The sequence below is a fragment of the Leptodactylus fuscus genome, chromosome 1 (assembly GCF_031893055.1).
Source record: "Leptodactylus fuscus isolate aLepFus1 chromosome 1, aLepFus1.hap2, whole genome shotgun sequence".
Lineage (NCBI taxonomy): Eukaryota > Metazoa > Chordata > Amphibia > Anura > Leptodactylidae > Leptodactylus > Leptodactylus fuscus.
The window spans coordinates 11,714,487-11,739,346 of NC_134265.1; the positions used below are offsets into that span (position 1 = coordinate 11,714,487).

The following is a 24,860-nucleotide window of genomic DNA, read 5'->3' on the forward strand; positions in this document are numbered from 1 at the left end:
CGGTAAGTTGCTGTTCACATCAATGTTACAATAAATTAGTAAAATGACAAAATAATAAAAATTTTAAGTGGAAAAAAAGGTTTACTGTAGCTCTGTGAAGATGTCAATTTCAGTTTGACACTGAAAATTTTACTTTAGCTCACATAACCAAAAATGTAACATATTTCCTGTGAGCGAAGCCGCGGGGATTCTACTAGTATTTAATATTTTAGCAATTTTGTTTTTGGTGATTTCTGTTTTTTGACATAGTAGTTTGTTCAGTTGTCTGAAAATTACCTTAAGTGCCTTGTTTTGTTTTTTGCATATTTTTCTCATGATGATCGTACGGGCCCGCTCAACCACCATCACGTACGTGGAGATGAAGCAACAACCAACATTCGCCAGCGCACATGTACATAAGAATGCATGAAGGAGTTAAAGAAAAATAAATAATTTAACCTTAAAAAAAACCCAAAACCCTGTGAATATAAGTTCTTTCTTACAACGTAGACGGGTCAATGACTTCAGGTTGAAAATCCACTTACAATTTGCTTCTCCTCTGTGTGAGTTCTTTGATGCCTAACAAGGCCTAATTTCCGAGTAAAACATTTCCCACATTGTGAGCAAGAATACGGCTTCTCTCCTGTGTGAGTTGTTTGATGCTTAACAAGGACTGATTTCCAAGTAAAACATTTCCCACATTCTGAGCAAGTGTAAGGCTTCTCCCCTGTGTGAGTTCTTTGATGCTTAACAAGGTCTGGTTTCAAAGTAAAACATTTCCCACATTCTGAGCAAGTGTAAGGTTTCTCCCCTGTGTGAGTTATTTGATGCCTAATAAGGTTTCTTTTCTGAGCAAAATATTTCCCACATTCTGAGCAAGAATAAGACTTCTCTCCTGTGTGAATTCTTTGATGATTAAGAAGGCATGATTTCCAAGTAAAACATTTCCCACATTCTGAGCAAAAATAAGACTTCTCTCCTGTGTGAATTCTTTGATGATCAACAAGGTTTGATTTCCGAGCAAAATATTTACCACATTCTGAGCAAAAATAAGACTTCTCTCCTGTGTGAATTCTTTGATGATCAACAAGGTTTGATTTACGAGCAAAATATTTCCCACATTCTGAGCAAGAATAAGACTTCTCCCCTGTGTGAGTTCTTTGATGCGTAACAAGTTTTGATTTCCAAATAAAACATTTCCCACATTCTGGGCATGAATATGGCTTCTCTCCTGTGTGAGTTCTCTGATGTATACCAAGATATGATTTCCGAGCAAAACATTTCCCACATTCTGGGCATGAATATGGCTTCTTTCCTGTGTGAGTTTTCTGAAGTATAGCACCCTTTCTACATCTATTTTTTTTAACAGACACCGATGAATTAGAAGAAAGATCTTTCTCCTGAAGGCCTGAAGGTATATCTGGAGTAATGACATGCTCTTCATATGGATCTTGTGTGATACCATGATCCTCTGCTTTATAATCTGTAGATATCAGATGTCCCTCTGAGCTCCTGGTACAGTCATCTGACAAGAAGAAAACGGATGTTACTATTTCTGAATAACATTACCTTATAAGTATATTCCCCACTGAGCTGCCGCTGCCTGAGACGCTTCGGACTGTGTGAATAAGAAGTCAGGGGCACAGGCAGCAAACGACGGCAGCGTGGCCTACTTCACTAGTATTCACTGTGCTGAGACGGAGGTCAGTGATAGTGAATAGTAATGAAGCAGGGCAGGAGACGCCACCACTGCTCTAGGTCACTGTAGAGGTGAACACAATCCCTGGCTGCTTAAATATGGCCAGTTATGTGGACTAATACTGTAGGATGCCATAAACCTAACTGTATTACACCCCATACACACAATAGAATCCAAACCACATCTGCTGGATTTCCCAGCCTGAACTCACCGCGGATCTGCTGTCCCATACAGTATGTAGTAGGGTCTGTGAAGTCACAAGGAAGCAGGGACTCCTAGCGTCATAGATCACTAAGATACGGGGAGTCCTGGTGTGTGGACAGAGTTCAGGCTGGGAAATGTGACTGATGTACAGACCAGATTTTCTAGTCCGGATTCCATAGTGTGATTGGGGTCTAAGGTGAGGTTTACACAGTGACATTTGTAGAAGCTGCTTCAGGAATTCAGAAGAAGAATTTTTCCGCTTTACCAAATCAGCCCCCGAATCTCCATCAGATTCCTTACTGGCCAGGCGCGATTTTCCACCTCCCATTTATTTCCATAGAGCTCTGAGGTGGAATCTGCCTGAAGATCGAGCAGGAGGATTATTTTTCCGCTACCTGAAATAATCTGCTATATAATTCTGGTCAATTCTTTCCCTTCACGAGGACTGACAGCCGGTGAGGAAGAAATTTGCCTCGTTCACATCGATGTCAGGTCCATATTCCTGCTGTCCGTTCTATTCTATACTACATTTATTACCCCCTATAGCGGTATCACATTTATATTCAGGTATTATTAGTATTTTACCTGAATCGGGGAACAACAAATAGTCTAAACAATGTCTGAATAGAATCAGTGACCCTTCTGTGCTTTATATAGTGGTGACTCCTCACCTGGGCGGTTCCCTGTAGGAATGTCCTCCTCACACTCCTCATCACCACTCACATAGGGCTCTTCCTTTATTCTCATAGATATAGCATTAATGTCGCTCACATCTTTATCCTGATGGAAAATCTGTGAAACAAATAATGTAAAAGTCACCAGACAAATGGGAAAGTCACAGAGAATGTTCTAGATCATTAATCAGCATGAAGATGAAAGATGTCCTGACAGTATCTGCAGGTCTGTGAGAAGCCGGATAAACATATTAGATGGCGGCTCAATGACACCGCCCATGTATATAACCATATAATACTGCTGGATACAACAAGACTGACCACAAGGACGTCACAGCCCATCTACACATCATAGGGAATATCTCCATCTACCTGATCATCCTGTGGAAGAAGAGGACTGGGACATCTCTCCGGTGTTGTCCTCTTACTGGATCTACCTGTAGGAAACACAGACAGGGACTGAATTCATTCTGGACATACAAATAATGGAAGTCCATGTGTATATAGTCATGTCTATTACCTGCTGATGTGAGGGGCTGGTGGTCTTCCATCATCACCTCCTTGTACAGATCCTTGTGTCCTTCTAAATACTCCCACTCCTCCATGGAGAAATAGACAGCGACATCCTGACACCTTATAGGAACCTGACAACACAATGATACAGTCATCACCCCGACCCCTCCAGTTACTGTATAATGTCCCAGCATTCCCAGCAGTGTCACCTGTCCAGTCAGCAGCTCCAGCATCTTGTTGGTGAGTTCTAGGATCTTCTGTCCATTGATCTCCTCCTGTATCAGGGGGTGAGGTGGAGGCCCCAGGATTGGGCTCAGGGTTCCTCCATATCCCTCATACACAGGAGCCTGACAGTGCCCACTAGAGGTCTTCTTCACTACTGTGTAATCCTGGTTATGGGGAGACACATTAATAAATCTCACTACATACATGTCCAGAGTCCATCACCTCTCCAGTCATATCATCTGTTATTACTAGAGATAAGAATGATGTAATGATGACATCATCAGAATCTCTCACCTCTCCAGTAAGCTGGTAGATGATCTCTAGGGTGAGATTTAATAGACTTTCGGCCATCTTGTTCCTGTCTCTTTCCATCCCTGATGGATCAATCAGGAATATTCTCTTCTATAGAAGATACTGAGAGGATTCTATATTGTAGGAACCTGAATGGAGAGAAGATGAGACAATGTAATCACTACACGGAATCCCATGGAAGAAATAGAAGAGTTGAGTCCCATTATTATCACCACCTCCTACTTCTGAGGTCGGCAGCGTGTAGCTCAGGAAGGGAGTGACTTGTTGTGGGCCGGCTTGGTGGGTATATAAGGTGTGTGATAGGCTGAACAGAATATAGATTATGAGCCCCATATAGGGATCACAATGGACTTTTTTTTTCCCCATCAGTGTGTCTTTGTATAATGGGTGGAAATCCACACAAACATGGGAAGAACATATAAACTCCTTGCAGATGTTGTTCCTGGCGGGATTCAAGCGCTGCAAGGCTGCAGTGCTAACTACTGAGCCACCGTTTTGCACCCAGAATCTCATTGTTGTCTCGGGTAAAGCGGACGATTTATCAGAGTTGCACAAGGGATGATTATTGGCTGTCGGGCCAAGGGTGACAGTATTTCTCCAACAGCGCAGGTTGTGAACTGTTCGTGCGCTGCTTTGGTGAAAGTGTATTGTGAGTGGAGAAATGGCGCCATTGGGAATAACCAACATGGAAACTGTGGATAATCACGCGCCACTGATAGGAAAGTTGAACCTCAGCTATAAAGATGTGTGAGGGACGATCGACACTCTACAGTGGAGCAGCTCAGCATGAAAATAAGTCTGGTCTACAAGATATGTCTAAAACAACAGTTCAGTGAACCCTGATGTGTATGGAGCTTCGATTGTCCCTACTCTAGCAAACAAAAGGCTTCACTTTACACGGCCATATTGGATTTGGACCACCAATGATTGGCTAAGGGTTGCCTTCTCCTAGGAGATGGACATCTCCATGTCAGGCAAGAAACATCAGAGAACAAACACTCTGAAACCAGTGCTGGAAGAAGACAAGCTGCTGGTGGTAGTGTTATAGGCTGGGGAACTTTTTCTTGCCATTCTCTGGGCCTGCTCGTCTATGTAGAAGGCAATCTGAACGGATTTGGGTATGAATCCATCCTTGCAGATCCCACACACCCATACATGGCATTTGTCTTCTCTCGGGCAAATCGAATCTTCCTGTAAAATAATGTCTAGAAATGTCCAACAGTGGTAGAAAAAACTATCTGACAGTGAGGGTAGTGAGAGAGTGGAATAGGCTGCCACGGGAGGTGGTGGGCGCTCCATCAATGGAAATCTTCAAGCGGAATCTGGATAAACATATAGCTGGGATGATTTAGGAAAACCTGCACTCGCAGGGGGTTGGACCCGATGGCCCTTGAGGTCCCTTCCAACTCTACCAAAAAAAAAAAAAAAAAAAAGAGAACGACCAAGACTTCCAAGTACTTCCCTGACTCCCTTATTCCCTAGACTTGAACCCAGTTGAGCATCTGTGGGGTCACCTTTTTCATTGTGTTTGTTCTATGGCTCCTCCCCCATGTACCTTCCAGTAAATGTGGGGTGCACTGCAGTCAGCATGGCTCCAGATACCTGAGACAACCTACCAGTCACTCCCAGTCCATCTAACTGCTGTCCGGGGTGCACACGGCAAACTCAGCCAGTTGCGGCCACAAATCCAGTTTGGCTGCCCAAAAATCCAGCGAATCTTCCACGATGGTTGGCAGGGTGCACTACCTGCTGGTTCAAGTTCTGCTCTGTGTCTAGCTGTTGATGCGGGTGAGGAAAGCTGCTCATCAGCGACTCTAAGCTCAGACTGCTGCTGATGGAGCCGATACTGCTCCTGCCACCCCCACCCCCTCTCACAGCTGCCATGGTAGTGCAAGCTGTGTGCTCAGGGCTCCCCTGGTAGGACATGCGAGAGGGTGGACGGTGGTGCAGATAGGCAGTGACCAACTTACTACTTAGCATGTCTCTATAGTAGTTCAGTTTGTCCTCCCTCTAAGCGAGTGTAAAAACAGCCCCCATTTAGCGAGGGTCTAACATTGCGGAGATCCAGTAGCTTCCCTGCTGACCTCATAGCCACTAAACACTTCACTATCAGTTTCCTCCATTCCCCATATGAAGAATACAACTAGCCCCCTTTTATTTGCAGATGCCCCCTCATAATACCAGCCTGCAATTAACCTCTTCCTGCCCTGCAGTGTAATAGCACGTTGTTCCTAGGAGCCATGTACTATTCACTGGTGAGCGCTGCGCATTACAATGACATACATGGCACCTCTGCAGGTTTCTGGCTGGACAATGATCCTGGAATACCTGGAGACTGGTACAGATGAAGTGCGTTTAAAAAGAACGTTTCATATCCTCTGAGATGTGCGGCATTATTTACTGCTAGAAAGACGACTGAATTCAGTGCACTGTTGGTTTTGTAGTGGTGTGTAATACCCCCCCCCCATCTCTGAGGACATGAAAGGTCTTTAAATTGGTTGTGATGGGGAGCGCTGCAGCATCACATCACCCTTCAGGCTACCAAGAGTTACACTTCACAATGGGATTCAAAAAGACAACTTGTAGATAGAAAATATTGGTAACCACCGATATCCCCGTACCTCATCTCCTCTACAGACTGCAGATATTTCCACATAGGATAAGTATCCGCTGCTCATATCCCATTGCAGAAAACCAGCAGAGGAATTTCCTGATCTATTCCACAACAAACAATGCTCAGAATGACCTGCAATATAAGCGGACGTGAGGCTGCCGCAGTATAAGAGGACGTGAGGCTGCCGCGGTATAAGAGGACACGAGGCTGCCGCGGTATAAGAAGGACACGAGGCTGCCGCGGTATAAGAGGACGTGAGGCTGCCGCGGTATAAGAGGACACGAGGCTGCCGCGGTATAAGAGGACACGAGGCTGCCGCGGTATAAGAGGACACGAGGCTGCCGCGGTATAAGAGGACACGAGGCTGCCGCGGTATAAGAGGACACGAGGCTGCCGCGGTATAAGAGGACACGAGGCTGCCGCGGTATAAGAGGACACGAGGCTGCCGCGGTATAAGAGGACACGAGGCTGCCGCGGTATAAGAGGACACGAGGATGCCGCGGTATAAGAGGACACGAGGATGCCGCGGTATAAGAGGACGTGAGGCTGCCGCGGTATAAGAGGACACGAGGCTGCCGCGGTATAAGAGGACACGAGGCTGCCGCGGTATAAGAGGACGTGAGGCTGCCGCGGTATAAGAGGACACGAGGCTGCCGCAGTATAAGAGGACACGAGGCTGCCGCGGTATAAGAGGACACGAGGCTGCCGCGGTATAAGAGGACACGAGGCTGCCGCGGTATAAGAGGACACGAGGCTGCCGCGGTATAAGAGGACGTGAGGCTGCCGCAGTATAAGAGGACACGAGGCTGCCGCGGTATAAGAGGACACGAGGCTGCCGCGGTATAAGAGGACGTGAGGCTGCCGCGGTATAAGAGGACACGAGGCTGCCGTGGTATAAGAGGATGTGAGGCTGCCGCGGTATAAGAGGACACGAGGCTGCCGCGGTATAAGAGGACACGAGGCTGCCGCGGTATAAGAGGACACGAGGCTGACGCGGTATAAGAGGACGTGAGGCTGCCGCAGTATAAGAGGACACGAGGCTGCCGCGGTATAAGAGGACACGAGGCTGCGGCGAGACAGTCTGCACCTCAACTCAGATTATGCTGGGGAAATTTAAGCAGTGCCTGCTACTGTACAATGCATCAAATAATCCAAATTATTAAATTATAGTGTGTGGGGGCCACAGGGAGGACATTATAGTGTGTGGGGGCCACAGGGAGGACATTATAGTGTGTGGGGGCCACAGGGAGGACATTATAGTGTGTGGGGGCCACAGGGAGGACATTATAGTGTGTGGGGGCCACATGGAGGACATTATAGTGTGTGGGGGCCACAGGGAGGACATTATAGTGTGTGGGGGCCACAGGGAGGACATTATAGTGTGTGGGGGCCACAGGGAGGACATTATAGTGTGTGGGGGCCACAGGGAGGACATTATAGTGTGCGGGGGCCACAGGGAGGACATTATAGTGTGCGGAGGCCACAGGGAGGACATTATAGTGTGCGGGGGCCACATGGAGGACATTATAGTGTGTGGGGGCCACAGGGAGGACATTATAGTGTGTGGGGGCCACAGGGAGGACATTATAGTGTGTGGGGGCCACAGGGAGGACATTATAGTGTGTGGGGGCCACAGGGAGGACATTATAGTGTGTGGGGGCCACAGGGAGGACATTATAGTGTGTGGGGGCCACAGGGAGGACATTATAGTGTGGGGGCCACGGGGAGGACATTATAGTGTGTGGGGGCCACAGGGAGGACATTATAGTGTGGGGGCCACGGGGAGGACATTATAGTGTGTGGGGGCCACAGGGAGGACATTATAGTGTGTGGGGGCCACTGAATGTATGAGAAGGGCTGAGAGCGAGCACTTACCTCCTCAGGTGCAGCAGCCGTCTGCTCACAGGACCTGTGATGATGTCATAGGTGTGGGAGGAGTTACAGAGTCACATGATCAGGTCCTTCTTTTATAACTTCATCTTTGCAGAAGAATCGTACTAAGCTAAAGGACCTGTGATGATGTCACCTGTGTGGGAGGAGTCACAGAATCACATGACCAGACATTAGCCGTCCCTCAGGGTTGTCTATTATCCTATTTGGCTCCAGGACATGATATATACAGAAGGGGATTTTATTTCATTTATATGTAAAAATGGTTTATTTTCATATATTTATATTTGTGATAGCGCCAACGTCTTCCAGCATGTTCTTTAGGTTCTTGGTCCATTTTATTGTTTCCTTATATGAATACTACAAGTAATGGCGTAACTAGGAATGGGAGGCCCCCGACCGACAACCCCGACCTCACCCCCTGGCATTCCTGCGCACTCTAATATGCCCCATAGTGGCCCCTGCACACAGTATTATCCCCCATAGTGACCCCTGCACACAGTATTATCCCCCATAGTGACCCCTGCACACAGTATTATGTCCCATAGTGGCCCCTGCACACAGTATTATCCCCCATAGTGGCCCCTGCACACAGTATTATCCCCCATAGTGACCCCTGCACACAGTATTATGTCCCATAGTGGCCCCTGCACACAGTATTATGCCCCATAGTGGCCCCTGCACACAGTATTGTACCCCATAGTGGCCCCTGCACACAGTATTATGTCCCATAGTGGCCCCTGCAGACAGTATTATGTCCCATAGTGGCCCCTGCACACAGTATTATGTCCCATAGTGGCCCCTGCACACAGTATTATACCCCATAGTGGCCCCTGCACACAGTATTATGTCCCATAGTGGCCCCTGCACACAGTATTATCCCCCATAGTGGCTCCTGCACACAGTATTATGCCCCATAGTGGCCCCTGCACACAGTATTATACCCCATAGTGGCCCCTGCACACAGTATTATGTCCCATAGTGGCCCCTGCACACACAGTATTATGTCCCATAGTGGCCCCTGCACACAGTATTATCCCCCATAGTGGTCCCTGCACACAGTATTATACCCCATAGTGGCCCCTGCACACAGTATTATGTCCCCATAGTGGCCCCTGCACACAGTATTATGTCTCATAGTGGCCCCTGCACACAGTAATATGTCCCATAGTGGCCCCTGCACACAGTATTATGTCCCTTAGTGGCTCCTGCACACAGTATTATCACCCACAGTGGTCCCTGCACACAGTATTATCCCCCATAGTGACCCCTGCACACAGTATTATCTCCCATAGTGACCCCTGCACACAGTATTATCCCCCCATAGTGTCCCCTGCACACAGTATTATCCCCCATAGTGGTCCCTGCACACAGTATTATCCCCATAGTGGCCCCTGCACACAGTATCATGTCCCATAGTGGCCCCTGCACACAGTATCATATCTCATAGTGGCCCCTGCACACAGTATTATGTCCCATAGTGGCCCCTGCACACAGTATCATGTCCCATAGTGGCCCCTGCACACAGTATTATGTCCCATAGTGGCCCCTGCACACAGTATTATGTCCCATAGTGGCCCCTGCACACAGTATTATGTCCTTTAGTGGCCCCTGCACACAGTATTATCCCCCATAGTGGTCCCTGCACACAGTATTATGTCCCTTAGTGGCCCCTGCACACAGTATTATCCCCCATAGTGGCCCCTGCACACAGTATTATCTCCCATAGTGGCCCCTGCACACAGTATTATGTCCCTTAGTGGCCCCTGCACACAGTATTATGCCCCATAGTGGCCCCTGCACACAGTATTATCCCCCATAGTGTCCCCTGCACACAGTATTATCCCCCATAGTGGCCCCTGCACACAGTATTATCCCCCATAGTGGCTCCTGCACACAGTATTATTCCGCATAGTGGTCCCTGCACACAGTATTATCCCCATAGTGGCCCCTGCACACAGTATTATGTCCCATAGTGGCCCCTGCACACAGTATTATGGCCCATAGTGGCCCTTGCACACAGTATTATGTCTCATAGTGGTCCCTGCACACAGTATTATGTCCCATAGTGGCCCCTGCACACAGTTTTATGTTCCATAGTGGCCCCTGCACACAGTATTATCCCCCATAGTGGCCCTTGCACACAGTATTATCTCCCATAGTGGCCCTTGCACACAGTATTATCCCCCATAGTGGTCCCTGCACACAGTATTATCCCCATAGTGGCCCCTGCACACAGTATTATGTCCCATAGTGTCCCCTGCACACAGTATTATCCCCCATAGTGGTCCCTGCACACAGTATTATCCCCCATAGTGGTCCCTGCACACAGTATTATCCCCATAGTGGCCCCTGCACACAGTATTATCCCCATAGTGGTCCCTGCACACAGTATTATGTCCCATAGTGACCCCTGCACACAGTATTATGCCCCATAGTGGCCCCTGCACACAGTATTATCCCCCATAGTGGTCCCACCTCAGATGCCTCAGTCTGTACAATAAATGGTTTGTCAAAGTTTGGGCTTTGTAAGACCGGTTCTTTACACAAAATTTCTTTTATTTGTTCAAAAGCTAAATCACATTCTCTTGTCCATATCACGTCCTCTCGACTGTTCTTTTTAGTTACGTCGGGTTAAGGGAGCAACGATAGTAGCAAAGTTTGGAATAAAACGTCTATAATAGCCAACAAGACCTAAAAAGGATCTGACCTCTTTCTTTGTGGCTGGAATAGTCGCAGATTGAATGGCTTGTACTTTGGATATCTCTGGCCTCACTTTACCACTACCCACAATAAACCCAAGGTACTTTGTTTCTTGGAATCCCAAAACACATTTACGTGGATTGATTGTTAATCCTGCTTTCCCAATTTCAGTTATCACCTTTTTCCAAGTGATACAAGTGCTCTTCCCAAGATTTGCTAAAGATTACCACGTCATCTAAATAAGCAGCACTGTACTCCGTATGATCCTTCAAAAGTAAGTCCATGGCTCTTTGAAACGTGGCTGGAGCACTGTGAAGACCAAATGGCATGTTTCTGAACTGATACAGACCATTAGGCATGACAAAAGCAGTTTTTTCTTTTGATTTCTCATCAAGTGGAATTTGCCAGTAGCCCTTACATAAATCTAGGGTAGAAATATATTCTGCACACCCCAATCTATCTATGAGCTCATCAATACGCGGCATTGGGTAATTGTCAAAACTAGATATAGCATTAATTTTACGAAAATCTATGCAAAATCTTATTGTCCCATCTTTTTTCCCAACCATCACTACAGGTGATGACCAAGGACTTTTAGAGGGTTCAATAACTCCCAAGTTAAGCATTTCTTGAGCCTTACCCTTTAATTTCTCAGGTATTCGATAAGGTCTCTGTCTGATAGGCGGATAATCCCCAGTATTTATTGTATGAGAAACTTACTTCCAAAAATATGTGAACTAGACCCGATAATCTTCCTCAGGTCACAATGTTGCTCTTTAGATAACTTTGGATTCAATGTTACCTCTGACCAGTGAGCACAATTTTTCAACAAGTCATAAATGTCTTCAGACATACAGTATCTTGTGAAGACTCTGCGACAATAGTACAGGTAGTGTTATCTTTAGGACCAACCTCTGGTTCAATCCAAAGTTTTAATAAATTTACATGGTAAACCTTATTTTTTTGTTTTTTATCTGGGGTTTCAATTTCAAAGTCAACAGGACCTGTTTGTCTAACCACTTTATATGGCCCTTGCCATCTGGCCAACAACTTATTCTCACTGCTGGGAAGTAAGAGAAGAACCTTATCCCCAACTTTAATCGATTTATTTTTTGAATGTCAATCATACCATTTCCTTTGGTAAACTTTTGCCTTGTGGGCATTATCATGGGCTACCTCTGCAGGTTTCCCTATGAAACCCTGGAGTTGCTGCAGACTTGTCTCTTATAAGATTGTCAAGGACATGTTTCAGCCCTTCTACCTCTGATCGGTGTCTTCCAAATTAAGAGTGTGCGCTGGTACCACGGACACAGAATAATTCACAATATAGTCGATTATCAGTTTCCTTGCGCACAGAGCTACTCGCGGCAGGTGTACCAGAGTAGACTGTCTCACAAGCATTCATTGTTATCTTATAGAGTATATGTTTGACCAATCATCATTGTACTCGTAGCATTATGCGGCAGACATGGTCCAATCATCTTTTTTGGTGTAACAACTGAAGAATGCCTTTGTGTTTTCCTTTGGACTCTCTGCGCGGGCTCAAGTCTTACTTCTTATCATATACTGTTTCTTGATACGTTGTACAAGCTTGCCTTGGCATGGCGCCCAGTGTCTTCTCGTTCTTCTCATCCCAGAAAATAGTTTACCTTGACGCAAATAAAAGGACATTATTAAGCAGTTCAAACATTGCATGGTATTACCTTTGGATGGAGATGCTTTCATCATAAGCATAGAGTATATAAAAGTATAAAAAGTATATACACATGACCTTAACAGTCCCCCCTTGACACAGCTCCAGACAAAGGGAAGGCAGGGTGGGATGTCTGTCCCTATCTCTCACTACTGGACTGTAAGGAAATACCCTTCAGATCTTACAGACAGGCCGTATTTGAGCCTTTATCGAGACCAAACCAAAACCCCCCTTCCTCTCTACTAAACCCCTTGTGTGTGTGATCTTCACATAAATACGGACCACGTTACCTTTGAATGGGTGGGGTCAGCCACAGCTTTATTAAATATATATTATCTGACATAAGCAGTAACCCCTGTTCCCCTCCTCCTCAGCGAACGTTTTTGGTGTGTGCCCCCCGTTGGGGCACGTCGCTGGTACTCTACCTCGCTGAGAAAGGGGGGCCAAGGTCCTGCTACTATGCCACCGGATCTCGGTATAAGCATACAACGAGGTCCGACCCCCCCTAGCAGGAACAGCGCCCTTTCTATGCCACCTTGAATCCTGGAAAGAAAAAAGTCCAACCCAATATCATTCAGGTGTACACCATCCTTTTGCAGCAGCATCCAATTGTCCCCTTCAAGCTTGTAGTGCCTGACCACTACTCCGCCCAGTGTCTGTATGTGGTGTGACATTACTCTGTTGAGGGATTTTCTTGTTCTCTCAAGCGCGGGCGGACTAATAGCGCCGTGCCACTGTGACCTCAGAATCATCTCAGACCATACAGGGACTAGGGCTGGGAAAAGTTCTGGAAACCTGCAGAAATCCGCTCGCATCCTAGCAATTAGTTCTGGCTGCCGGATGGAGACCATGTCGTTGCCACCTGCATGGATTACTAACACCACCGGGACCTGGGTGGCTCTACTAGCGTTGAGGACCTCCGGAAAGACTTGTTCCCACTTCATGCCCCGTATGCTGAGCCACCGCACCTGGACGTCTCTGAAATCCAGCTGGAGGCCCATCGGCCGGACTGCTGCTCGCTTTGTGGCCCAAAAGACATAGGAGTGTCCGATGATCCAAACCACGGTGGGGGACCCTGTGAACAACAACATGGGTTAAAAACAACGAAGCATCATGCAAACCAAACTTTAGGGTTGCTTTGTCAGCTCTGGCCGGAATCCAAAAGGAAGTTCCCCGCCCAGAGCTGCCCTGGATACTCCTGTGGGAGGCCCCGCCCCCCTCCCCGGGCCACCAATGAATGGGAAAAACTCCCCTTGAGGGGAAGGGCATAGGTCACAAACGGCCGATCAATATCCAGCTGGCTTATACACCCAGCCGGCTTGCAAAAAGCATATACTGTACATTGACTATTGTCAGACCTATGAATAATATGAATATAATAACTATAGAAACATAACAGGAATATAAGTTCAGATGGATCCAACAGTCTTCAAAGTTTCTCTTCTCAAGGTCCATATCCTCTAACAGTTTATTGTCCCATTTGTTTTTAAGAACATTATCAAGTGGGCAAAGGTTTAAGGTTTTCCTTATAATCTCACAGCTGTACTGGCGATCAACAGGAACTGGAAGTGACCATTGAATCTCATATATCTCCTTATCACCATCCAATCTTTGGGTTTTAGTTTATGAGTTCCTTCCACTGACTTAGAATCTGGAGGGAAGGAGAAAAACTCGAGAATATACATTAATCATATGTTTTTGATGATCCATCACATAGTCAGTCAGCACATCATATTACATCTGGAACAATTGTGAAAAATACAATCTGAGTATAGTGCTAAGGCCAATTTTCCTTTATAAAATGTACCTTACAGGAAAGAGAAATACAAGTGACAACCAATAAACACTTTCTAATACTCTGGGAACAGTATGGGGGTAAGAAACACTTGTTATATCGCCTTCATCATTTCTCATTACCTGTCTTGTTTATGACGGTTTTCCTCACCAGACACGCCCCAGACCATCCCGAAAGGAGACAACCATACACAGAAGCACATACCCAAACCATCCCACCTTTAGTAACTGCATATTGTTAACCTGCAATCTCTGGAACAGGTACAAGGGCTTCAGGCCTGGCTCTTAGAAACTTTTCACTTTTTGGCCTACTTTGCATTTACTATATGCCATGCAGGCCAACATATATCTGACTGTAGTGATGCTAAATCCTGCAGCTGCCCATCCTCCGCTCACCAGGTCACACATTGTTAGAGTAGTTCTTTACCCATGTACTCATGGTATATTACTTTATGTCTGTAATGGTCAGATGGCCATTTTGTCTTTTAGTATCCATGTCTAACATGTCTAACCCGCACTCAACCTTTTGTGCTGTTGAGATTGCCAAAAGTATGGGACAACAAGTTAGTCATTCAGATTGTGGTCAACAAGATATGCAATTGTGGCAGATGGGCCATTGTTGTTGTTCTGCGGTTTTTCTCAGAAATAAGGAAAGAACTGTCAACGTTTATCATTTTCAGTCCAATTAGCAAAGCAATGATGGATGCCAGATTTAGGGAAAAAGTCCCCAGATTTCTTTGGTCGCATACTAAAAGAATGTATTTTTGGCCAGGTTATGCATGACGCCTGACCAGTCACATGTACTACTATTTTAGGCTGTCAGTGCATGATTGGACAATTTAGGATTGTTGACAATAACTGTATTGGTGGAATTTTGATCTAATCTGATTGGTTGACTTCTGATATACTTTCGTATTGGTTAATTCTCAATGACAGTACTTACTATAAAATAAACTGATTCTGGGCGGAACTTTGCAGAGCTCTGTCCGGACGCACAGAAATCTAACTCATGTGTGTCTGTCTTTAATATCTGATTATATGGTCTACCTGGTCGGTCCTGGGGTAAGGTAAATGACAGCTCTAACAACTTGGTGGAGAATGCGGGGATAATGCCAATTAACCCTTTTGTGGACTGGGTGTTGGGGGGGTGCTTTTCTGTCAGAGGAACGCATATATCCTAGATAAGTGAGGGCAATGCCCCACTGTGCTTTCCTTTGGAAGAGAGTACTGCTCCTATCAGTTCATTGGAGGGACTACAAGGCATTCACCCCAGCTGGATTGTATACTCGGATGTATATCTTCTGTTCTGTCTCTTTTATTCTTTTATGTCCTCTGTTTGTCTGTAACATGTTTTGGTACCATTGTATATTATTGTGGGATGTGGTTGCATGTATTGTATGTTGATCAGAAGTGGTTTAGAGGTTATTTTATGTAGATTGATTAACGTGTCTTGACAGCAGGAAGGAGTTAACTGTTTGATTTGGCTATTGCTGTTTTGATTTTTGTTGGAAAGATTCTACTTACAGACTTGAGTTGAGTAGTGCGTGTTTGTTTGTGCTGTTGCCAATTAGGAAAGAAAAAGAGAATAGTCAGGCTCCAAATCAGTTGTTGCCATTGTATAAGATAAGGTATCTTCTTAACTTCTTGTTCTATTTATTGTATGATCGTATGTTGTTTGTTTCATGGACATTAAGACTCCTTGAATGAGACTATGTGAGTGTATGAGAGTCGCCTGAATTTAGGTGTGGTCTCTTGGCATTTGGCCAAAAGAAAATTGTATGGGTAAACTTGCCACGAAGTCATTAAGAATACTCTCCAATATTTGTTTTTTTTAATTAAATTCAGTTTTTATCTTTTTTTGACCTGTTTGTCTGGGTCTCCTTCACCTCTTTGTTGAAGAGTTCACTTCTGCAGAGGGGGAGAAGGGGGGGGTTTCCTCTCAGTGCAGCTTGTCTGTGTCTGTGTTTCATGTCTTGCTGTTTAAAGTCAAAGCAACATTAATGCATGTCACTAACACACTAATATGCATTATTTGTTCCCAGTCTAGAAGGTCTTGCTTTAACAATTGTTGGACTGTTATTATTCAGTACATTTTTAAGCATTTGCGTAGCCAGAAAATGCAGACGTCAATGTGGGATACCATCTATGTTATTGCTGGCCGATTAGAAGAAGAATATGAAAGATTTGTTAAAGTGATAGAGCCAGGTTGAAGTTGGAAAGTACTGGATTGAGAATGCTAAACTGTGATTGAGTGATATTGAGGAAAAATAAGTGTCATCTGGTGGAGATAGATTTTAGATGTCCTCAGAATCTTGATCAATTAGAAAATTATACTGAGGCAGAGAAGTACAGGATTGCAAGTTTTGCTGTAAGTTGTTCTGAACGTTTAACCACAATGAAGGTTGTTTGTTGAGTATATTGCAATGATCATTTGATCAGCTGCTGTGGATTCTACATTTCCAGGTGTCCAGAATCTCAAAGTACAATTTCAGATCACACTTGTGGGTGAGAATTTGTCACAGGACGTTGCCCTAACCTCGTTGAGAATAGTTGCAGATTTAGAGGCTGCTACATTTTCTCCTCCTCATCACATCCAACAGAACTCTGTTGTACGATAGCAAAGTTTAGTTTGCTAGTACTGACCATAGCGGAACGAATCAGACAGGGGTCGCAACCCTCGACTGAGTGCTATGGGAACTGCTCTTTCACTAAATCCGGAAGGGAAGCCAAATCAGAGAGGATTGGCCCCAAGATTATGATAAGGGATTTAGTCAGAGCAGAAAATGGAAAGCTGCCGTTAAGGATTCGGCAAGGATTCTTAAGAAGGCTGGTATGCCAGCCACAGGTTGCTCGGATGTCTGGAGGTGGAAAAAGTTTGAAGGTGATAGCATGGTGCAAATTTCTCCCTAGAACGGACGCTTGGATACTGAAAGATGAAGTTTCCTAGAGTACCTAGGAGAGTTATAGTACAAGTGTCTAGTACACCAGGTGAACATGAAGGAAGATGTGTACTATGCATATAAGGGGACAAACCCTGCAGAATGAACAGCTTGCAATGACTAGTCTGGTAAGTGTATTTCCCTATATGGTTTTATGAAAATCCATCAGGTTTCCAGAAAGTTTTGGGAAGGTTATAAGTGACGTTCCTTGATTTATCACTTTTGTGTACTGGGGAAGAGGTGCTCCATTTCTAGGCAGAATTAAAGAAAGTTCTAACTGATGTGACTACTTGAATGGAACCAGTACTAGAATGGAAGGAGAGGAGGGAATTGTTGTTTATGAGGTTGCAGATAGTAATACAGGATTTGAACAACCAGTTAGTGTTAATCATTGGGTTAACTGATGCTGTCCAAGGGATAGAGGACGCAGGGGATAAATATTAAGCTTGATTGTTCGATTAGTTAGCATATTTATTTGATATTTATTTGATATTACAGTCCTGGCATCCAAGACAGGAGGTTTAAGTATGTTGCCTAAGTTTAGGATGTCAAAAAGATGGAACTCAGAATGTTGAAACATAAAGTGATGTGATAATATGCACATAATAGGATTGTTCCCCATTGTAGGAAAACCATTATTGAAACTTAGAAACTCAGTAAGGTGTCTGAATTTAAAAATGTGTGTGTGCATGTCGATAGGGGAAAAAAAACGTAGCACAGATTATTTTTGTAATGATGTTTTGGTTTTTTTTAAAGAGAAGAAAATTATTTTGTTCTATACAAAGTGAATTAGAAGTCACTCCCATATCTGTTGTGTAATGTTCTGTGTATGATTTTGTTGTGTGATCAGGAGATTGATCTGATCCTTCAGTTGATGTTTCTGCTTACTTTGTTGATATATGTATATTGTGAATATTTGCCTAACCTTATTGTATTGATATTATGAGATTGTATAAATGTGTTTCTGTTTCTTTAAGAGAGAGATTGCTGAGGTCTGTAGTCCTACACAAGACACAGTTATGAGATACATGGGGGGATATCCAGCCGCAGCTATGAGTGGGATAGGCAGCTATGTGAGCTGCAGCATGATAAAATAATACTGGCTTTTCTTGTGATGTCTAGCTTTGACCTTGTAGAGAATCTGTATATCTCTCTCACAGAAAATGAAGTGATTTAAGAGGAAAAAAAAAAAAGATAGGAAATCACAAGAATTATTGTTAACGTAATAAAGTTCATAACTGCATCTGGTTATCAACAGCTTTAAGGGGGGAGTGAGGAAGACTAAGACAACTTAAGAAAAATTTAATCTAAATGAATCTATTGAATCTATTGATAATTTTTTTTTATTGAGTTCTATTATACAGTCCTATGAAAAAGTTTGGGCACCCCTATTAATCTTAATCATTTTTAGTTCTAAATATTTTGGTGTTTGCAGCAGCCATTTCAGTTTGATATATCTAATAACTGATGGACACAGTAATATTTCAGGATTGAAATGAGGTTTATTGTACTAACAGAAAATGTGCAATATGCATTAAACCAAAATTTGACCGGTGCAAAAATATGGGCACCTCAACAGAAAAGTGACATTAATATTTAGTACATCCTCCTTTTGCAAAGATAACAGCCTCTAGTTGCTTCCTGTAACTTTTAATCAGTTCCTGGATCCTGGATGAAGGTATTTTGGACCATTTCTTTCTACAAAACAATTCAAGTTCAGTTAAGTTTGATGGTCGCCGAACATGGACAGCCCGCTCTCAAATGATCTGAAAACAAAGATTGTTCAACATAGTTGTTCAGGGGAAGGATACAAAACGTTGTCTCAGAGATTTAACCTGTCAGTTTCCACTGTGAGGAACATAGTAAGGAAATGGAAGACCACAGGGACAGTTCTTGTTAAGCCCAGAAGTGGCAGGCCAAGAAAAATATCAGAAAGGCAGAGAAGAGGAATGGTGAGAACAGTCAAGGACAATCCACAGACCACCTCCAAAGAGCTGCAGCATCATCTTGCTGCAGATGGTGTCACTGTGCATCGGTCAACTATACAGCGCACTTTGCACAAATAGAAGCTGTATGGGAGAGTGATGAGAAAGAAGCCGTTTCTGCACGTACGCCACAAATAGAGTTGCCTGAGGTATGAAAAAGAACATTTTGGACAAGGCAAGTTCATTTTGGAAACAAAAATTGAGTTGTTTGGTTATAAAAAAAAGGCGTTATGCATGGCGTCCAAAAAGAAACAGCATTCCAAGAAAAACACATGCTACCCACTGTAAAATTTGGTGGAGGTTCCATCATGCTTTGGGGCTGTGTGGCCAATGCCTGCATCGGGAATCTTGTTAAAGTTGAGAGTCGCATGGATTCCACTCAGTATCAGCAGATTCTTGAGAATAATGTTCAAGAATCAGTGACGAAGTTGAAGTTACGCCGGGGATGGATATTTCAGCAAGACAATGATCCAAAACACCGCTCCAAATCCTCAGGCATTCATGCAGAGGAACAATTACAATGTTCTGGAATGGCCATCCCAGTCCCCAGACCTGAATATCATTGAACATCTGTGGGATGATTTGAAGCGGGCTGTCCATGCTCGGCGACCATCTAACTTAACTGAACTTGAATTGTTTGTCCAAAATACCTTTATCCAGGATCCAGGAACTGATTAAAAGCTACAGGAAGCGACTAGAGGCTGTTATCTTTGCAAAAGGAGGATCTACTAAATATTAATGTCACTTTTCTGTTGAGGTGCCCATACTTTTGCACCGGTCAAATTTTGGTTTAATGCATATTGCACATTTTCCGTTAGTACAATAAACCTCATTTCAATCCTGAAATATTACTGTGTCCATCAGTTATTAGATATATCAAACTGAAATGGCTGCTGCAAATACCAAAATATTTAGAACTAAAAATGATTAAGATTAATAGGGGTGCCCAAACTTTTTCATAGGACTGTAGATGGTCTTGGATTTGGGAAAGATGGTGGATCCTGTATCAGATATGCCACAGTCACCGAACATGAGGTAAACCAAGCGTAAGGAGACCGGAGACCTATTATGAGACTCCAAGGGTCTTAGCTGAACTTGAAGCCATCGCTTGAACATGGTACAATGTCTGAGGGTAGGGGTTGGATATAGTAGAATTATGGTCCGATCTGGAGGGCGAGAACTTTCTCTATGCTTAATGTTAAGCCTAAAAGGATTTCTAGGCTGTTCAGATAGTGATGGAGACTCTGCTGCTGCCGCCACACAGGTGGGTATAGTTGGAAGTCATGGCACACACCAAGGCTGATAGGAAACAAAGAAAGTAGAGTAACATGTGGGCAGACATTGCCATTAGCCCAGCTGCATAGGCCTAGAGGACATGTTTTACTGATAAGGGGTTACCATGCAAGACCCAAAACGTTTTAGCTCTCTTTTCAGGTTTTACGACACTGATGCACCGAGAACGGTCCAGGAGGAAAGGAGACTTGGAAAGAGGATGTACAAGTCCTGGTGTCCGGTGGTAAGAGAGTATCTTTTACTGACAGCATTGTCCCCATTGATGGTATAAGCAGCATTATGTGTACTGTTTAGTAGTAGCCATGTGTGACCTGGTGAGCGGAGGATGGGCAGCTGCAGGATCTAGCATCACTATGGTCAGATATATATGTAAGCCGCATAGCATGTGTTAGGCCAAAGAGTCAGGCCTGAAGCCCTTGTACCTGTTCTAGGGATTGCAGGTTGAGTATATACGATTATTATAGGTGAGACGGTATAAGTACTTGCTTGTGTGTAGTTGTTTCCCTTCAGGATGGCTTGGGGCATATCTGGTGAAGAAAACCACCACGAACGGGACTGATGTAGTGTAAGTAAGATCCCCGAGACCATCAAAGTGAGAATGGAACTTACCATACGGGTAATAAAGAAAATGTATACTATGGGGATATAACAAGTGTATCTTACCCCCATGCTGTTCCAAGAGTATTGGAAAGTATTTATTGGTTGTTGCATTTGTATTCTCTGTAAGGCACATTCATGACAGGAGAAATTAGCCTTAGCCATAGATTTGGATTGGATTGTTCATAATTGTCCCAGATGTAGTCTGATGTCCTGACTACGTGATGAATCATTAATAGCATATGATTAATGTATATTTTCAGTTTCCCTTTCCCTCCAGATTCTAAGTCAGTGGAAGGAACTTATAAACTAAAACCCAAAGATTGATTTTAATTTTCCACGATAGCTTCTAATCAGACATTCTGACATGGCAGAATATGTAGGGATATGCATAAGAATCTCCCATAGATTCCTAACCGTGGTCTCAGCTCTATTCCAGATCCTGACTCATTGGAGGAGACTCATTCTCTGCAGTCTGGAGATTGGGTTACTGTGAGACGACACATCAGGAGATCCTTGGTGGACCTGCAGTTCAATGGTCCGTTCCAGGTCCAGCTAACCATATCCACCTCAGTGAAACTGATGGAAAGCCAACTTGGATTCAAGCCTCACATTACAGCCGATTCCTCAATCATGAGTCTCAAAGATTATCTGATTTCTTATTCAATGTTATGTTTTTGTTTATGTTTTAAGTCAGAACATATGATGCTTATGATGGCAGGCAGATAAAGTAAACTATTAATACTAGTGTTTGGTATATAAAGCTGTTAGTTTAAGACACTAGTAAGCATGTTATGATATTAGATTATTTGACTACAGCTCAAGAAGACTTATGTCAGATTGTGGCCCCAGCTTGTTGTCGTTACATTGATGCCCAAGGTATGCTTAGGGTTGCCCATAATTTACTAGAAACAAGGAGATTGAAGGAAGAGTTCAGAGAAAGTCATTCAGAAAAAGATGCCCCTGGCCATGATGGCTATTCTGGTTAAATCCAGTTAATTGGTTCAGGGAACCAGGAGGATATTTATACTGTAGATTGTGCTTAGACTTGACTTGATGATTTAAAATAGAGCACTAAAGTCTAATTGTTTTTCAGATAAAGTTAAGATTGGACCAACTTTTGTACAAGGCTCCAACGTCCATTCCATGATGATATTGATGATCCGAAAATGTACATGTACTCATTGCGGAAAAGAGACTCTAGATGACCTGTCCAACTGCATATATTGTGGGACAAAGTTCAAAAAACAGCCACAGCCTGCTAAGAAGAAGCCTTTCCACCATATTGATATATATGTTGTTCATCTTATACGTTATATATAGAGATGAGCGAACACTAAAATGTTCGAGGTTCAAAATTCGATTCGAACAGCCGCTCAATGTTCGTGTGTTCGAACGGGTTTCGAACCCCATTATAGTCTATGGGGAACATATACTCGTTAAGGGGGAAACCCAAATCCGTGTCTGGAGGGTCACCAAGTCCACTATGACACCCCAGGAAATGATACCAACACCTCTGGAATGACACTGGGACAGCAGGGGAAGCATGTCTGGGGGCATCTAACACACCAAAGACCCTCTATTACCCCAACATCACAGCCTAACAACTACACACTTTCCACATTCAAAAAAAACCTCTATCAAAGTGGGAAAATACCTGGAAACCTTCTTTACTCCCCAAATGGATGGACACAAACCCCAATTTAAGCTCAACAAACAGTAACAACCACCCCTTTAAATCACGTTCCCCATGACAACCACGGATGGAATAGACAATGGAAAATCCAAAAGCCCTCACCCTTAACTGTCATTTTGAGTGTGTGTGTGTGTGTGTGTGTGTGTGTGTGTGTGTATGTGTGTGTGTGTGTGTGATGTGGTAAGACCTTCCAAAATTCACTTTTCTAGCCCTTAACATGAGCCCTTCCAAACAAAGTTACAGGACCTTAAGCTGAGCTACCAGCAGAGATTGAGGCCCTTGGCATGAGTAGAGCCTTGCACCAGCAGTGTTTTTGGCCCTTAGGGTGAGTTGAGCCTTGTACCAGCGTGTGTCCCTTAACATCAGGCGGGCCCTAAGTTCTGCGCTTTGCACAAAAGTTCCACATTAACTAGGCTGAATGGTACAAAGATTAGTAGGCCCGAGAACCAGGAACAGGTCTTGCAATGGCTGTCGGATAACGCTTAAAGCACATTGTCCACCAGCCAGTCAGCCTCTACCTCCTCTTACCCAACAGTCTTGTCCTCCTTCCACCCAAAATTCCCAATCTTCCCAGAACAATAACCCCAACTGTCCCTGCTCCCCAGAGCTGTTCTCCCTTCCTTTGACTGTACCGCAACCTGCACCTCCATTTCGCGATTCCACGGACCTAACAGACGAGTATCTGTGTCCAGATGCTCAAACACTAGAGTCTCCTCCATTCCATCTCCGGTCGATTTGGTGGCGGATGACCAGCAACCCACCCTCATCGACGACGATGAGACGCAGTTGCTGTCAGGGCAGCCAGTTGACATGCGCATTGTGCAGGAGGAGGAGGCGAGACAGGAGTTGGAAGAGGAGGTGGTGGACGACGAGGACACCGACCCCACCTGGACAAGGCGGATATCAAGCTGGGAAAGTAGTGTGGATGTTGAGGCAGGTGCAGCACCAAAAAGGGTAGCTAGAAGCAGAGACATGTCCAGAGGCAGAGGTCAGCTGCTTTGCCGAAGCCAGGCCAGACCCGGAATGTCCGAAGATGTTCCCTTTTGTACCCAGCCCAGAAAAACTCCCCCATCGAGGGCACGTTTCTTGAAGGTGTAGAGTTTTTTCAAGGAATGCGCCGAGGACAGATATAGTGTCGTCTACACAATTTGCCTCTCGAAATCGAGTAGGGGCCCTGAGAAGAGCAACCTGTCCACCACTTCAATGCACCGTCATTTGGAATCCAAGCAATGGAATCAGTGGCAGGCAGCAACGGCAGGACAAACGTCGCCCGCCGTTCATGCCACTGCCTCTGCTCACAGTGCTGGCGATGCACTCCAGAGGACGAGCCAGGACATCACTTCATCTGCCTCCGCCACTTTGTTGACTTCTCCCTCATCCTCCCCTGTTTCTGTCTTATCTCCTTCTCCTGCACCATCAAAGGCACCATCAGGCGCTTCTTTACAACAACCCACCATCTCTCAGACATTGGAGCGCCGGCAGAAATACACCGCTAACCACCCACCCACGCAAGCCTAGAACGCCAACATCGCTAAACTGCTGGCCCAGGAGAGGTTGGCGTTCCGGCTTGTTGAAACTCCCGCCTTCCCGGACCTGATGGCAACTGCGGCACCTCACTATGCCGTCCCTAGCCGTCACAACTTCTCCCGGTGTGGCGTCCCCGCCTTGCACCAGCACGTGTCACTCAACATCAGGTGGGCCCTTAGTTCCGCGCTTTGCTGCAAGGTCCACTTGACCACCGACACATGGACAAGCGCCTGTGGTCAGGGATGCTGCTTATCTTTAAGGACAGGCAGGGTGAATGTGGTGGAGTCTGGTCCCGGGGTGCAAACTGAGGTACCCTATCTCCTCTCCCAGGCCAAAATTCATGGCAGGAGTAGACTGAAACCCTACGACGCTGCAACCTCCACCCCAGCTACTAGCGGCAAACGCTAAAACACTGGTGTGGGGAGACGTCAGCAGGCGGTGCTGAAGCTCATCAGCTTGGAGGACAGACAGCACAGTGCCTCCGAGGTCAGGGATGCCATCCTGGCTGAGATGGCATTTTTTT

The 24,860-nt window shown here is 44.8% G+C and overlaps 1 protein-coding gene and 1 pseudogene across 1 annotated transcript in view; one reads left to right on the top strand and one right to left on the bottom strand.

Moving 5' to 3' along the window:
- The window catches only part of LOC142189686 (uncharacterized), a 292,843-nt gene that overhangs the window by 213,770 nt on the left and 54,213 nt on the right, over window positions 1–24,860 (top strand). Inside the window, exon 9 of the mRNA XM_075262246.1 lies at window positions 23,793–23,798. Coding sequence (XP_075118347.1) covers window positions 23,793–23,798 — 6 coding nt within the window. The remainder of the gene's footprint in view (window positions 1–23,792; window positions 23,799–24,860) is intronic.
- Window positions 1–24,860, bottom strand: part of LOC142189633 (uncharacterized) — a 637,493-nt pseudogene that overhangs the window by 77,770 nt on the left and 534,863 nt on the right.